Source organism: Mus caroli, unplaced genomic scaffold, assembly GCF_978045245.1.
Source record: "Mus caroli unplaced genomic scaffold, Mus_caroli_1 scaffold_1, whole genome shotgun sequence".
In the NCBI taxonomy this organism is placed as follows: Eukaryota; Metazoa; Chordata; class Mammalia; order Rodentia; family Muridae; genus Mus; species Mus caroli.
The window spans coordinates 137051146-137068565 of NW_028227256.1; the positions used below are offsets into that span (position 1 = coordinate 137051146).

General features: G+C 38.7%; 1 protein-coding gene across 6 annotated transcripts in view; it reads right to left on the reverse strand.

Moving 5' to 3' along the window:
• LOC147006138 (complement factor H-like) overlaps nucleotides 1–17420 on the reverse strand; it is an 82954-nt gene that overhangs the window by 42038 nt on the left and 23496 nt on the right. For 5 of the 6 annotated variants that reach the window (XM_085841619.1, XM_085841604.1, XM_085841603.1 and 2 more), the window contains 3 exons: nucleotides 14503–14739; nucleotides 13953–14129; nucleotides 12574–12741 (listed from right to left, as the gene is read on the reverse strand). In XM_085841619.1, the coding sequence (XP_085697745.1) occupies nucleotides 12574–12741; nucleotides 13953–14129; nucleotides 14503–14739 (582 nt within the window). The remainder of the gene's footprint in view (nucleotides 1–12573; nucleotides 12742–13952; nucleotides 14130–14502; nucleotides 14740–17420) is intronic. The other variant, XM_085841615.1, reaches the window with a different exon arrangement.

A 17420-nucleotide genomic window follows, 5' to 3' on the forward strand; every position in this document is an offset into this window, starting at 1 on the left:
AGCTGCATATGTAGCAGAGGACGGCTTATTGGACATCAATGGGAGAAGAGAACCTTAGTCCTGAGGGTGCCCTATTCCCCAGTGTATGGGAATGTCACGACAAGGAAGCAGGAGTGCGTGGGTTGTGAGCAGGGGCAGGGGGATAGGAAAGTAGGTTTTCAGAGGGGAAACCAGGGAAAGGGGATAACATTTGAAATGTAAATAAAGAAAATACCTAATAAAAAAAAGAAACTTTAATAAAGTTCAAAATACACATTGAAACCCACACAATAATAGTGGGAGAATTCAACACCCAAATCTCACCAATGGACAGGTCATTGAAACAGAATCTAAAGAGAGACACAGTGAAACTAGTAGAGGTTATAAACCAAATGGATTTAACAGATATCTATAAAACATTTCACCCTAAAACAAATTAATACACCTTCTTCTCAGCACCTCATGGTTCCTTCTCCAAAGTCAAGCATATAATTGGTCACATAACAAGCCTCAACCAATACCAGAATATTGAAATAATTTCATACACCCTATCAGATCACCATGGCCTAAGACTGGTCTTCAATAACAGCAAAACCAGCAGGAAGCTCACATACACTTGGAATCTGCACAACTCTCTACTCAATGATAGCTTGGTCAGGCAAGAAATAAAGAAAGAAACCAAAGATTTCCTGGAATTTAATGAAAATATTGACACATCAAACCCAAACTTACAGGACACAACAAAAGTGGTGCTAAGAGGAAAATTCATAACATTAAGTGCTCTGGGAAAGAAACTGGAGAGATATTACACTAGCAACTTAACAGTACACCTGAGAGGTCTAAAACAAAAAGAAGCAAACTCACCCAAGAGGAGTACACAGAAGGAAAAAGTCAGTTTCAGGGCTGAAATCAAACAAATAGAAACAAAGAGAACAACACCAAAATGAAAAGCTGGTACTTTGAGAGAATCAACAAGATGGATAAACCCCTAGCCAAACTAACTAAAGGTCCCAGAGGCAGTATGCAAATTAACAAAATTAGAAAACAGGAGACATAACAACAGAAACTGAGGAAATTCAAAAGATCATCAGATCCTACTATAAAATTCTATACTCAAAAAAATTGGAAAATCTAGATGAAATGGATGATTTTCTAGACAGATATCACATACAAAAATGAAATCAAGAGCAGGTAAACTATCTAAAAAGGACCATATCTCATAAGGAAATAGAAAAAGTCATTAAAAACTTCCCAACCCAAAAAAGCCCAGGGCCAGATGGATTTACTGCAGAATTTTACCAGAACTTCAAAGACAACATGATACCAATATTTCTACAAATATTTCGTAAAATAGAAACAGAAGGAACACTACCTAATTCATCTAGGGAGCCATAATTACTCTAATACATAAACCACATAAGGACTCAACCCAAAAAAAGGAACTTCAGTCCAATCTCGCTTATGAATATTGATGCAAAAATACTCAACAAAATTCTTGCAGACCAAATACAACAACACCTCAAAAACTTAATTCACCATGATCAAGACAGCTTCATCCCAGAAATGCATGGTTGTTTCAATATGTGAAAATACATGAACATAATTCACTATATAAACAAACTCAAAGAGAAAATTCACATGATCATCTCCTTAGATGCAGAAAAATTACTTGACAAAATACAACACCCCTTCAAGATAAAAGTACTGGATAGATCAGGAATTCAATGCCCATACCTAAACATAATAAAAGCAATTTACTGCAAACTAACAGCCAATATCAAAGTAAATATAGACATACTTGAAGCAATCTCACTAAAATTGTGGACAAGGATGCGCATTCTCCCCATATCTATTCAATATAACACATGAACTGCTAGCTAGAACAATAAGACAGCAAAAAGAGATCAAGGGGATACAAATTGACAAAGACAAAATAAAGGTATGTTTTGATAGTATACATAAGCGACCCCCAAAATTCTACCAGAGAAATTCTGCAGTTGATAAACAACTTCAGCAAAGTGGCCAGATATAAAATTGACTCAATTAAATCAGTAGTCTTCTTTTATACAAAGGATAAACAGTCTGAGAATGAAATTAGGGAAACAACTCCTTTCAAGATAGCCATAAATAATATAAAATATCTTGGGGTAACTCTAACTGAACAAGTGAAAGATCTGTATGACAATAACTTCAGTTTCTCTCAAGACACTGAAGAAGATCAGAATGGCTAAGATCAAAAATTGAGGTGACAGTAGATGTTGGCAAGGACTTGGAAAGAGAGGAACACTCCTCCATTGCAGGTGGAATTGCAAACTGGTACAGCAATTCTGGAAATCAATCTGGATGTTTCTCAGAAAATTGGTAATTGATCTACCTGAAGACCCAGCAGTATATCTCTTGGGAATATACCCAAAAGTTGCCCCACCATGCCACAGGGGCATGTGTTCCAATGTTATGTTCATATAACAGCCTTATTTGTGACAGCCAGAAGCTGAAAATCCAGATGTCCCAAAACAGAAGAATGGATACAGAATATGTGGTTCATTTTACACAATGAAATGCTACACAGCTAATAAGAATGAGGACTTCCTGAGTTTTGTGAGCAAATGGAAGGAACTAGAAATTATCATCCCAAGTGAGGGAACTCAGACATACATGGTATGTACTCACTAATATGTGGATATTAGCCAACAAAAAGAGTATGCAATAATCAAGATACTGTCCATAGAACTCAATAAATTTAACAAGCTGAAGGACTCACCCAAGTTAGGATGCCTCAGTCCCACTTGGGAGAGGGAGAAGAAAGCAACCACAAGGGGGACTTGAGAGGGAAAGAGGATGGGGTAGGGAAGAGGGGAACCTGATCTGGTACTTGGTAGGAGCCCTGAGGGCCAGCAGAAAGAATGGAAACAGGCAACCTCCAGAGGTAGTAGTCTGGGGGAACTCTCCAGAATGTATCACAGACCTGGGAGGTGAATGACCCTAAGGACTCAAACAGAGGGACTCTAGATGAAATGCCCTACAGTGGGGGGACGGAACTTGTAGAGCCTACTTCCAATAGAAAAACAGGGCATAGAGAGTGATGGGGTTGCTATCCCACAGCAACATCTCTGACCCATAATTTTTCTTGTCTGAATGAATTATAAGGATGGAAATGGAGAGGAGCCTGAGAAAAAGGAGGTCCAGAGACAGGCCCAAAGTGGACTGAAGCTATGGAGCACTCACAGAAAGGGAACTATCATGACTGTCCTCTTAAAGACCCAACAAGCAGCTGAAAGTGTCAGATGCAGATAGTTGTAAGTAACCAATGGACAGAAGCTGCTGACCCCTGTGGTTGAATTAGGGAAAAGCTGGAAGATGCTGAGGAGGGGGCTACCCTGTAGGAAGACCAGCAGTCTCAATTAACCTGGACCCCCGAGATCTCTCAGACACCTGATCACCAACCAGGCAGCATACACCAGGTGATATGAGGCCACCAACACATATACAACAATGGACTGCTGGGTCTCAGTTCAGTCAGAAAAGATGCATCTAACCCTCAAGAGACTAGAGGCCCCAAGAATTTTAGAGTTCTGGTGGTATAGGGCTTGGGGGTGGTGGTGGGGACATCCTCATGGAGAAAAGGGGTTGGGAGGAAGTATGGGATGTGGAACATTCAGAGGGTGCACCAGGAGGGGAATAAAATATGGAGTATTTTACAAAAGGAAATATGAGAAATAAATAAATGAATTGAAATACAAAGGAAGAAAAGAAAGAAATTATCCTGCGTGAGCTAGGTCATACCTGAAAAGACATATGTGGTTTATACTCACTGATAAGTGGATATTAGTCTAAAAGCTCAGAACACCCACAACACAATTCACAGACCATATTAATCTTAAAAAGAAGTAAGACCAAAGTGTCAAATGTATATGCTTCGATCCTACTTAGAAGGGGCAACAAACTAATCATGAGAGTTAGAGGGAGGGAGGGACCTGGGAGGTAGAGAGAATAATTAGGGAAAAACCTGGGTGTATGTGTGTGTGGGTCAGGTATGGGAAGAGCCAGAAGAGAAGTCCAGAGGGTCAGGAGAATAAATAGAAATATGCAGCAGTGGGAAGGAGGGTGGAGGAACTAGAAAGTCTCAGATGCCAGGGAAGGGAGAGGTTCTCATGATCCAATGGGGAAGACATTAGCTGAGATACCCAACAAAATGGAGAGAGAACAACCTCCAATAGATAGACATGGCCACAGTTGACGGATGGAGCCACACACCCATTTCAAAAAAAATTTAGCATTTTTCCCGTCTAAAGGAATTGTAGGGAAAACAAAAAGAAAAAAAAAAAAAAAAGGAGCAGAGACTGACAGAAAGGCCATTCAAGGGCTGTCCCATGTTGGGATCCATGTCATCTACAGTCACCAAATCCCTACACTACTGCTGATACCAAGATGTGCTTGCAGACTGGAGGCTGGTAAGGCTGTCCTCTGAGAGGCAATGCTAGCACCTGACTAAAACAGATGCAGATATTCACAGTCCACTATTGGACTGAGGATGTGGTCCCCAACAGAAGAGTTAGGGGAAGGACTGAAGGAGCTGAAGGGGATTACAACTTTAAAGGAAGAACTGCAGTATCAAGTAACTGGACTCCTCAGAAGTCCCTGGAAGTAAACCACAAATGAAAAAATTATGCATAGGCTTCTTCATTCTAGTCGTATGTATATAGCAGAGCACTGCCTTATCTGGCATCAATGGGAGGGGAGGCACTTAGTCCTGTGGAGGTTGGATGCCCCAGAGAAGTTTGATGCTAAAGGGGTGAGGAAGGAATAGGTAGATGGGTAGGTGGGTGAGCAGTCTCTTAGAGGCAAAAGGGAGGGGGTGGGGAAGATTTAGTGGAGGGGAGACCAGGAAAGGAGACAACATTTGAAATGTAAATAAATAAAATAATTAATAAAAAAGAACTAACAAAAAATCAAAAATAAATGGTGCTTGTCTAAGTGTATGTCTTCATGTAGAAGACTACAAATAGATCCTGTTTATCATCCTGCACAAAACTCAAGACCACTGGATCAAAGACACTAACATAAAACCGGACAAACCAACCCTGATAGAACAGAAAGTAAGGAATAGACATGAACATAATGGCACTAAGAAATACTTCCTAGTGTGTAAATACTTTAGTGAAGGCACTAAAATCAACAGTTAATAAATGGGACCTCATAAAACTGAAAAGCTCTGTCAGGCAAAGGATACCATCTATAGGAAACAAACAAAATACAGGAGCCTACAGAATGTGAAATTATTTTCAGCAACTCCACATCTGATAAGGGCTGATATGCAGGACCTCTAACACCAGGAGAAGGGTCTGTCTCTGACTCTGCTGCTTGCCTTTTGATCCCATTACATTAATTGGGCAGCCTTGTCAAACCTCATTAGAATATGTGTCCAATAATACTACAACTTAATATGCCATGGTGTGTTTATATCTGTAGTACTTAGAAAATGCTTGGCCCGTGGAAGATGTTTAGGAAGTGTGGCCTTGTTGGAAGAAATGTTTCACTCTAGAAATGGTCTTTGATTTACTATGCTCAACTTCTGCCCCATGTGGAAAGTTGGTTTCCTACTGTCTGTCTCCGGATCAAGATACACAACTCTTGGTTCAATTAGCATCAATGCTTCTTATATGATGCCACGCTTTCCAAGATGATAATAATGAATGCATCTCTGAAACTATAAGCCACTTTCAATAAAATTTGTCCTTTATAAAAGTTGCCTTGGTCATGGTGTCTCTTTGCATCAATGAAACTCTAACTAATACAGAAGTTGGTACCAGGTAGTAGAGTATTGCTGTGATAGGGCTGGCCACATTTTTGCTTAGAGGAATGTAGATTTGGGGATTTTAGAAAACAATATAATCCTTTAAGTGGGGCTTAATGGGCCATATTAGTAGAAGCATTAAAGACCATGGTGCTGAGGGTGTTGAACTGTGGGAGACTGACTCTAGATGTTTCAGAGGAGAATTTTTGTATGCTTCCTAGAAACTGTTCTCGTGATATTTTAATGAAGAATATGACTGCTTTTGCCATTATCTGAGCCTAAAAAGAAGAGATTCAGATTAATTACATTTACAAAGGAAGTCTCAAATCAACCAAGCTTAGACTCTAACCTGTGATTCACTCTGATGAAGAGCATTTTGATCAAGCATAGCAAACCTAGAAGGGAAAAACACAAAATGTATGATTCAAGTACTAACAGAGCTATATCCTCTGTTCAAAGATATTCAACTAAATTATGGGAGTAGTGACACTGGGGCAAGATTCCACCCAGCTAAGCATATGGTTTATGTGTTTGAACAAGGGATAGTTGTATCATATTAAGCATTACTATTGCCTGGATATTTATTTCATTTAGACTTCTAATCTGAACTAAACTACAATCTAGGTATAAAGGGCACACTTATGTTCCAGATGTTGCGGCTGGGAGATATAGGCTTTTGATTTGAATCTTGACATGGGATGACACATGATTTTGATTGAGATATTGTGGCATAGTGGCCATGAAAAGCTTAAATCCAGGCATGGTGGTATATACCTTTACCAGGAGACAGGAAAAACAAACAGATCTCAGAGTTCAAGGTCAGTTTACAGAACAAATTCTAGGACAACCAAACCTAGGCAGTGAATAATAGAACAAGGGGACATGTTCCAGCTCCTGAAAGGCCAGAACTGAAGCAGTCATGCATCGAATTTGGGGCTTGGCACCATGAAGGGAGTCTGTCAGTAGTTATTAGTGAAGCCTAGTTGAAGCAGAAGATTCCAGTGAATTAGAAATGCCAGTAATGTGGGATGATCGCTAAGAACAGTGCCAAAGTAGAGTGGAGTCAAACAGAGCCTATGGTGCTACAGAAGACAGAGGTGGAGAAGTGACCACATACTTTGGAGAATATCAGAAGAGCATGTGTGCATACCAGACACTGTAACAAAGAAGTTTTAAAGTTGAAATTATCTTGGATACTCCAAGATATTAGAGATGCCAGAGCTGTGGGGATACTGTGAGGAAATACTAGCTAGGCTTTTCTCACCAGAGAGTTTACCCAGCTCAAAAGAAAAAATTGTTTTGCAGATCATCAAAGGTGAAAGGGATTCAACATCAGACATGGAGATGCAGATTTTGGCTTTTCCTCACTATGACATTTTGGAATGGTAATGTTTATGCTGTGTTACTGGAAGTATGTACTCTGCTTTTAGATTTTGATTTTATGGGGGATTAGAGTTAAGAGATAGCATGATTCTGAACTCATTTTGTTTCTCCCTTTTAAGCAAAACTGGAGTATCCACACATTGGTTTTCCCTCTTCTTGAGTTACATATTGTCTGTAAGTTGTATTGTGGGTGTCTTGAGCTGTTTGCCTAATATCCACTTATCAGTGAGAACATACCATGTGTGTTATTTTGTGACTGGGTAACCTCACTCAGCATGATATTTTCTAGTTCCATCCATTTGCCTAAGAATTTCATAAATTCATTGTTTTAAATAGCTGAATAGTACTCCATTGTGTAAATGTTCCACATTTTTGGTATCCATTCCTCTGTTAAGGGACATCTAGATTCTTTCCAGCTTCTGGCTATTAAAAAAGAAGGCTGTGATAAACATAGTAGAGCTTGTCTCCTTGTTACATGTTGGAGCATCTTTTGGGTATATGCCCAGGAGTGGTATAACTGGGTGATCAGGTAGTCCTATGTCCAGTTTTCTAAGGAACCACCAGACTGATTTCCACAGTGGTTGTCCAGCTTGCAATCCTACCAGCAATGGAGAAGTGCTTCTCTTTCTCCACATTTTCGCCAGTATCTGCTGTCACCTGAGCTTTTGATCTTAGCCTTTCTGAATGGTGTGTGGTGGAATCTCAGGGTCATTTTGATTTGAATTACCCTGATGACTAAGAATGATGAATATTTCTTTAGGTGCTTCTCAGCCATTCAATATTCCTCAGTTGAAAATTCTTTGTTTAGCTATGTACCCTGCTTTTTAATAGGATTATTTGGTTCTCTAGAGTCTAACTTTATGAGTTCTTAGTATATATTGCATATTTCCCCTCTGTTAGATATAGGATTGGTAAAGATCCTTTCCCAATCTGTATGTGGGAGGAGATGGGAGAGATGTACAGAGGGTCATGAAATTGAACAGAGGTGTGTAGCAATGGAGGATGGGGAACTGAGGGTAGCCACCAGAAAGTCCCAGATGCCAGGAAAGCAAGAGGCTCCCAGTACCCAACAGGGATGGAATTGACTGAAATACCCAAAAAAGGGGATCAAGAACCTGTAGAGACCATATCCAGAGGTTAGGCACCTGGTTGAGTGATGAGGCCACCTGCCCTTCTCAAAAATTTCAACTAAGAATTGCTCCTGTCTAAAGGAAATACAGGGACAAAGAGTGGAGCAGAGATTGAAGGAAAGGCCATCCAGAGACTGCCTGATCTGGGGATCCATCCCATATGCCTCCACCACACCCAGACACTATTGCTGATGCCAAGAAGTGTTTGCTGATAGGAGCCTGATATAGCTGTTTCTTGACAGGATCTACCAGAGCCTTACCAATACAGATGCTGATGCTTGCACCCAACCATCAGACTGAGCTCAAGGACCCCAATGGAGGAGTTAATGGCAGGATTGAAGTAGCTGAATGGGTTTGCAACCTCAGAGAAAGAACAACAATATCAACCAAACAGACCCCCCAACACACACATACCAAAACTCCCAGGGACGTAACCACCAACTAAAGAATACATATGGAGGGACCCATGACTCCAGCTACATATGTAGCAAATGATGGCCTTATCTGTCATGAATGAGAAGGGAGGCCCCTGGTCCTGTGAAAGTTCTATGTGAAGGGGAATGCTAGGGCTGGGAGGCAGTAATTGGAGGGAAGGTATCCTAATTGAAGCAGGGAGGGGTGATAGTATAGAGGGTTTGAGGAGGGGAGAAAGGGAAGGGAGATAATATTTGAAATGTAAATTAATGTAATTACCACTAAAACTTTTAAAAAATAACAAACAAAGATTGCTTGAATTGAAGAAATTTTGAACTTTAGACAAACATTATCAAAATTGTGATAGACTATTGGAAAAATTTGAAGTTGGACTTAATGTATTTGCATTATGATATGGCTAGTTATGTCCCTCATGTGTTTATGTCCCTTTAGACTCATGTGTTTGAACAAGCCTGTGAATGCCAGGAAGTGGCATGTGGTAGTTTGAATATACTTAGACCATTATTAGGGGCTATGTCCTTATTGGAGGAAATGTTTCACTGTTGGCGTGGGCTTTGCTCAAGGTCTGCATAGTATAGAAAGAATCTCCTTTTGTCTGCTTTCAGATTAAGGTATAGAACTCTTGGCTCCATCAGCACCAAGCCTGCTTGTACAATGCCATGCTTCCCACCATGATGATAATAGACTGAACTTCTGAAAGTGTAAGCCAGCCTCAATTAAATGTTGCCCTTAATAAAAGTTTCCATGGTAATAGTGTCTGTTCACAGAAATGAAACCCTAAGACAGTATCCATGGGAGGTCTCCCCTTAACTGAGGAGAAAGGAAGGAAGGCATAGGGGGATGGGAGGAGTGATAGAGGGACTGGGAAAAGAAAAAGGGATGGAGCTTTGATCAGAATGTAAAGTGAATTAATTAATAAGTAATTTAAAAAGAACTTAAAAAAACCTAGACATCTACAAAACAAATGAACAACATTATGAACTAACCAGTACCCCGGAGCTCTTGACTCTAGCTGCATATGTATCAAAAGATGGCCTAGTCGGCCATCACTGGAAAGAGGGGCCCATTGGACTTGCAAACTTTATATGCCCCAGTACAGGGGAACGCCAGGGCCAAAAGTTGGATTGGGTGGGTAGAGAAGTGGGGGGTCGGAGGGTATGGGGGACTTTTGGGATAGCATTGGAAATGTAAATGAGGAAAATACCTAATTAAAAAAAAACAAATGAGAAAAATTAAAGAATGGTGTCCAGATATAACAGAGAATTCTCAATGGGAGAATTTCAATGGCCTAGAAACCTTTATCTCCACATCCTTTGCCATCAGGAATGTGGAAATTAAAACTACTCTGAGACAACAATTTACAATTTTCTGAATGGCTACGATGAAAATCACAAGTGTCACCTCATAATGCTGAGGATGTAGAGCAAGGGAAAGACTCCTTCATTCCTTCATTATTGTTGAGAGTGCACACTCATAAAGAGTCACTATTCTAATCAATATGGATGCTGCTCAGAAATTTGGAAATCAATCTTTCTTAAGACCTAGCTATACCAATTTTTGGCTTATACTGAAAAGATGCTCTACAGGGATACTTGCTCAATTATGTTCATGGGGTTTCATTCATAATAGTCAGAAACTAGAAATAATCTAGTCTTCCTTGGACAAATGTTTCATGAAGAAATTGTAGAATTTTTACACAGTGAATTATTACACAGCTGTAAGAAAAAAGACATCATGAAATTCATAGACAAATAGATGGAAAGAGAAAAAATCATCCTAAGTAAAGCAACCCGGATCCAGAAACATAAATAGGGTATGAACTCACTTACAATACGGGGATATTAGCTGTAAAGTAAAGGATAACATGTTGTAACTCAGAGACTCAGAAATGCTAAGTAACAAGGAAGGCTTCAGTAGATACAAACAGATCTCCCCAAGAAGGAGAAATAGAATAGATTTTGTGGATGGATTGGGGGATGGCAACATTGAAAAAGGAGGAATCATATGAGAAGGAAGGGAGAGAAGGAGGGAAGTAGAGAGGACTGGGATAGACACATAGAATAGTTGAGCTTTAGGGACAATGTGGAAACCTAATTCAGTATAAACTTCTTGGAATCTATGAAGTGATGCTAGGGAGGACTCCTACTCATGGAAAATATGGAGCCTGAACAGCCCATATTCTGCAACCAGGAAAACCGTCCACTGGTAGGACTGGGAAACAAAGCAAGGCCTAAATCTTTTGAACCACTACCTGTCCTGTCTGCAAAATGTGCTAGGTCGATGATGTCTCAGTGTTTATGGGAGTGACCAACCAATGACTGGTCTAAAATGAGGCTCAAACCATGAAGGGAGTCCATCCTCAACAATGGCTGGATGGCCAGGAATGTGAAGCTCTACGGCTAAGAGAAATACAGTGGTACCAAACGTTACTGACCAAAAAAAAAAAAAATCAATGGTTGCTAATAATATTCTGCTTTACACATAGATTAGTGACTAGACTAATCATCTCCAGAGAGACTTTGTAGAGCACCTGAATGGAAACAGATGCAAAGACACAGAGACAAACAAAAGGCAAAGATAGAACAACCCAGAAAAAGATGAGAAGAAAGGATTGTAGGAGACAGAAAATTGGAGAACACTAGAAGAATATGGTCCACAGAATCAACTAAGCAGGGCTCATAGAGGTTACAAGATTGAAGCTGTAATCCTGGACTGAGTGGGTCTGATTATACACTGTGGTCTCTCTCTTATTTTTTTTTTCATTTAAATTTTTTTATATATTTTTATTAGGTATTTTCCTCATTTACATTTCCAATGCTATCCCAAAAGTCCCCCATACCCTCACCCCCACTCCCTTACCCACCCACTCCCACTTTTTGACCCTGGCATTCCCCTGTACTGGGGCATATAAAGTTTGCATGTCCAATGGGCCTCTCTTTCCAGTGATGGCCTACTAGGCCATCTTTTGATACATATGCAGCTAGAGACATGAGCTCCAGGGGTTACTGGTTAATTAATGTTGTTCCACCTATAGGGTTGCAGATCCCTTTAGCTCCTTGGGTACTTTCTCTAGCTCCTCCATTGGGGGCCCTGTGATCCATCCAATAGCTGGCTGTGAGCATCCACTTATGTGTATGCTAGGCCCTGGCATAATCTCACAAGAGATAGCTATATCAGGGTCCTTTCAGCAAAATCTTGCTAGTGTATGCACACACTGTGGTCTCTTATTTTGGGTATTTTGTGGGACTCCTAAAAGTGGGAGTGCGAGAATCTCTGACTCCTTTGCCTGTTCTTGGGACCCTTTTCTGCCTACTGGGTTGCCTTCTCCAGGTTTGATATGGTGATTTCTACCAAGTGTTATTGCATTCTGCTATGGTGTATTCAGCTGATATCCCTATGATGCCTACTCTTTTCTGAAGGGAAATGAAGAACAGCTTATATGGAGAAGATTGTAATGGAGGGGACTGGGAGGAATGGAGGGAAGTATGGCTGTGATCAGAATATATTGCATGAGAAAAAACAAACAAAGAAATAAGAATAAAAGAAAAAATTAAAAATATTAGAATGAAAACAAGAAGCAAGCAAACAAACAAACGAAGCCCCACAATGTATTATCAGTTGATATCATAAAACACAACAGTGACCAAAGGAAATTTTAATAACTAGAATACTAGAATTGAACTTAGGCTGAAGAAGACGGGGAAAAAATTCCTCATAAGACTGGTTCTATTGTGTAAATGTACAACATTTTCTGTATCCATTCCTCTGCTGAGGGGCATCTGGGTTCTTTCCAGCTTCTGGCTATTATAAATAAGGCTGGTATGAACATATTGGAGCATGTGTCCTTCTTACCAGTTGGAACATCTTCTGGATGTATGCCCAGGAGAGGTATTGCGGGATCCTCTGGTATGTTCTTTGAAGCCTGATGAACATTCCAGCCTGCAAGCTCTAACATGCTGTGGTCATCTAAGCCCAGCAGTCCTGAGCAACTTGGGTTGTCACTGGGCTCTAAGCTTCTGTCTGAAAATAAACATGGAGGATGTTTCATGAAGTCAAAACTGAATCTAAAAGAGTTTAAATGACTCTATATTTGTCTTCACCATATTGCTTCTAAAAATCACTGGGTTTATTAAATTGGGGAGTAGATGTGTCTTAAAATTTAATTATTATTTCATCTCTCTGTTTATTGTTTCTATGGTTTTCTTTGCTACATAGTACTATAATATTAAGACAAAAGTATCATTTGATAAAATATAATTAAAATAAAAATTAAAATTCATTATCCCCCCCAAAAAAAAGACTGGTTCTAGATGGGGTTCTAGTCATAGAATCACATGCATTTTTCTGAACCCTAAATAGTTGTGAACTGACTCATGAAGAAAGATGAATTTTTTCTTAGATAATTATAATTACTAAAGTGTAAATTAGAAAAAAAACTGAATTTGAAAAATGGTTAACTATAAATTGACTTAGGATTATATTTTAAAAACCCAAATGATATTAAAAGGAATGTATATGACACTATGATGTTGTTACATTTTATAGATGTTTATTTAAAAAAAAATAAAGGAGACAAAGCTCAGACATTTAGCCAGGTTGGTGGGGCACGCCTTTAATCCCAGCACTCAGGAGGCAGAGGCAAGCAGATTTCTGAGTTCGAGGCCAGCCTGGTCTACAAAGTGAGTTCCGGGACAGCCAGGGCTACACAGAGAAACCCTGTCTCAAAAAACAAACAAACAAACAAACAAACAAACAAACAAAACCTCAGACATTTTCAAGGATACACAAAAAGAACAAAATTGAGACAACATAAACATATTGGTACAAAGATTGGAGAAAAACATCAAAACTGGACTATGCACAGTATTTAAGAATATTCTTCCCAGTAACACATCACAGACAATTCATAATCAATTAGCAGTTCTGTAAAGTGTTTATATATGAATGATGTGTTTAGCTAATTTATTTTATTGTAAACTCCAATTTTATAATTGTCATGAGTCAAATCACAAAGAAATTTCAAAGCACATAGTACTACAAAATTAAGTTTGCTAAATGTTTTGTTGTATTATGGCTTAAGATCTACTAGGAGTGTTTACTGTGGTATATACTTATCAAATAACTTCAGTATTCACTTATCCACACTGGAAACAATGAAGCATGTTGCCACAGTTAATACAGAAGGGACAGAGAGTCATGAGAATCTTGTGATGTAAGGGCTGGTTACTTACTGATATGGATGCATTTGGGAGGAGGGGACCAGCCATTCTCTGTACATGTCATTGTGTCTTGACCATTTTGAAGACTATAGCCATTGTAACACTGGACTTTTACAGACTGACCCTGTATATATATTTTTTCCCAGTATGAAGATTGTCCATTCTCCACATAATGGAAAACACATTGCCCTAAGAAACATAAAAATTAAAAATTAAAAACAATTATAAGCTTTCATTTGTTCAAGTTGAAATGTTATCATTACAACTGTTTAATGAGCATTCATGGCATTCAGAAATAAAATTAACCACAAATGTTTAAATGAGTAGCATGTATCTTTAATTTGTATAGATAAAATATGCAAGTGATAAAGGCATTTCCATAGTCCCTATTGTGTGTGTATATTTCATGAAAAGCTGCTCCCAAAGGACAGAAACAGCCTTTTTGCTCACACGTTTTTTTCGTTGGTCTTATGTTTATCATGAGAAACTTAACTGTAACATTATGTATATGCTTTCTCTTTAAAAGAGTTAAACATAGTTAAATACAAAGACATTGGCTTACTTATGCATGGTACTTCAGGCTCCCACCCTTGTGCTGTGCAATAAAGGTAGTCCCAGGAATGCCCAGAAGGTGGTGAAAACCCGTTGTCACAGTAATATCTGTACTTATTTCCTGTAGGTACTGGGAAGTAGTGTCTCCACCTTTCTTCATCATATAGATGTCCATATTTGAATTGTGGAAAATCACAAAGTTGCCCTGTAAACCACTCAAGAATCTCGTCCTCCTCTTCAAAGAAAGCTTAAGAAGTTTGTCAAAAAATAAATAAATAAATAAATAAATAACCAGAAAAACACTCATATCAGACATAAAACACTTGATTAGTAAATTACTTTTGATGAATTGAAAGAACAGTGGAGGTGTGGGACAAGAAAATAAAACAAGAGAAAACATTGGTTTGTGAGAATGTCATTTCATATGAAATCAAGTTATGGCTGATACCCCAACAGAGAAGAGGATTAGAGACATTTGTTAATATCAAATATGATAACTGCTTATTTATAATTTTCACTGAAACTAAAATATAGCATGAGTATGGAATCATATGGAGCTATTCTCTTACCTTTAATTGAAATGATCTATTGTTCATTATATTACATTTATATGTAACATATGATTACTTTTATTATATATGTAATTATTTGTGATTATTACTTATAATTTGTACTATAGCATGAGAATAATATCACTATTTCAGGAAGTATGTTTCTGCTTCAGGAAAACTCATGCAATATATTAAAAGTAATTTCAACAAATATGTATAAAAACAAATTTCCTTAAGCTTCCTCATTCATTTTAGTTTTTATTTTATGAGAGAAATTTTTTGAAAAAAATTTTTGTACATTGTCACATGGTTTAAAAATTGTAATTCCTTTTACACTAAATGATCTTCTTTAACAAATTTGAGAATTATATTTTTCTTTTCTTTTTTTAGAGGGCAAATTTCATTATATATATATATAATTAGATATTTTCTTCATTTACATTTCAAATGCTATTCCCAAAGCCCCCTATACACTCCCTACACTCCCCCTGACCTGCTCTCCAATCCACCAACTTCCACTTCCTGGCCTTGGCATTCACCTTTACTGGGGCATATGATCTTCACAATACAAAGGGCCTCTCCTTCCATTGATGGCCAACTAGGCCATCCTCTGCTACATATGCAACTAGAGACACATCTCTGGGTGGTACTGGTTAGTTCATATCATTATTCCTCCTATAGGGATACAGACCCCTGCAGCTCCTTGGTTAATTTCTCTAGCACCTTCACTAGGGCCCTCTGTTCTATCCAATAGATGACTGTGAGCATCCACTTCTGTATTTGCCAGACATTGGCATAGACTCACAAGAGAGAGCTATGCCACGGTCCTGTCAGCAAAATGTTTCTGGCATATGCAATAGTGTCTGGGTTTGATGGTTGTATATGGGATGGATCCCCGTGTGGGGTTGTGTCAGGATGGTCTTTCCTTCCATTTCAGCTCTGAACTTTGTCTCTGTAACTCCTTCCATGGGTACTTTTGTTCCACATTCTAAGAAGGGGCGAAATATCCAAACTTTGGTCTTCCTTATTCTTGAGTATCATGTGCTTTGCAAATTGTATCTTGGGTATTCTAAGATTCTGAGCTAATATCCACGTATCAGTGAGTGCATATCATGTGTGTTCTTTTGTGATTGGGTTACCTCAAACAGGATGACATCCTCCAGATGCATCCATTTGCCTAAGAATTTCATGAATTTATTATTTTTAATTGCTGAGTAGTACGCCATTGTGGAAATGTACCATATTTTCTGCATCCATTCCTCTGTTGAGTAATATCAGGGTTTTTTTCCAGATTCTGGCTATTATAAATAAGACTGCTATGAACATAGTGGAACTTGTATCCTTATTACAAGTTGGAACATCTTCTGGGTATATGCCCAAAAGAGGTATTGCTGGATCTTCCAGTAGTACTATGCCTAATTTTCTGAGGAACCGCCAGACTGATTTTCAGAGTGGTTGTACCTACTTGCAATCTCACTAACAATGGAGGAGTATCCCTCTTTCTCCACACCCTCGCCAGCATTTGCTGTCACCTGAATTTTTGATCTTAGCCATTCTGAATGGTGTAAGGTGGAATCTCAGGGTTGGTTTGATTTGATTTCCCTGATGACTAAGGATTTTGAACATTTTTTCAGGTGCTTCTCAGCTATTAGGTATTCCTCATTTGAAAATTCTTTGTTTAGCTCTGTACATTTAAATAGGGTTTTTTAAATAGGGTTATTTGATTTTGTGGAGTCCACCTTCTTGAGTTTTTTGTATATATTGGATATTATTCCCCTATCTGATTTAGGATTGGTAAAGATCCTTTCCCAATCTATTGGTGGCATTTTTGTCTTATAGACAGTGTATTTTTCCTAACAGAAGCTTTGCAATTTTATGAGGTCCCATTTGTCGATTCTCAATCTTACAGCACAAGCCATTGCTGTTCTGTTCAGGAATTTTTCCTCTGTGCCCATATCTTCGAGGCTTTTCCTCACTGTTCCTCTATAAGTTTCAGTGTCTCTGGTTTTATGTTGAGTTCCTTGATCCACTTAGACTTGATCTTAGTACAAGGAGGTAAGAATGGATCAATTCACATTCTTCTATATGATAACTGCCAGTTGTGTCAGCACCATTTGTGGAAAATGTTTTCTTTTTTTCCACTGGATGGTTTTAGCTCCCTTGTCAAAGTTCAAGTGACCCTAAGTGTGTGGGTTCATTTCTGGGTCTTCAATTCAATTCCATTGGTCTACTTGTCTGTCTCTGTACCAGTACCATGTGTTTTATTTTGTTTTGTTTTGTTTTTTTTTTACCACAATTGCTCTGTAGTACAGCTTTACTTCAGGCATGGTGATTCCAACAAAGGTTCTTTTATCATTGAGAAGAGTTTGGTACCCTA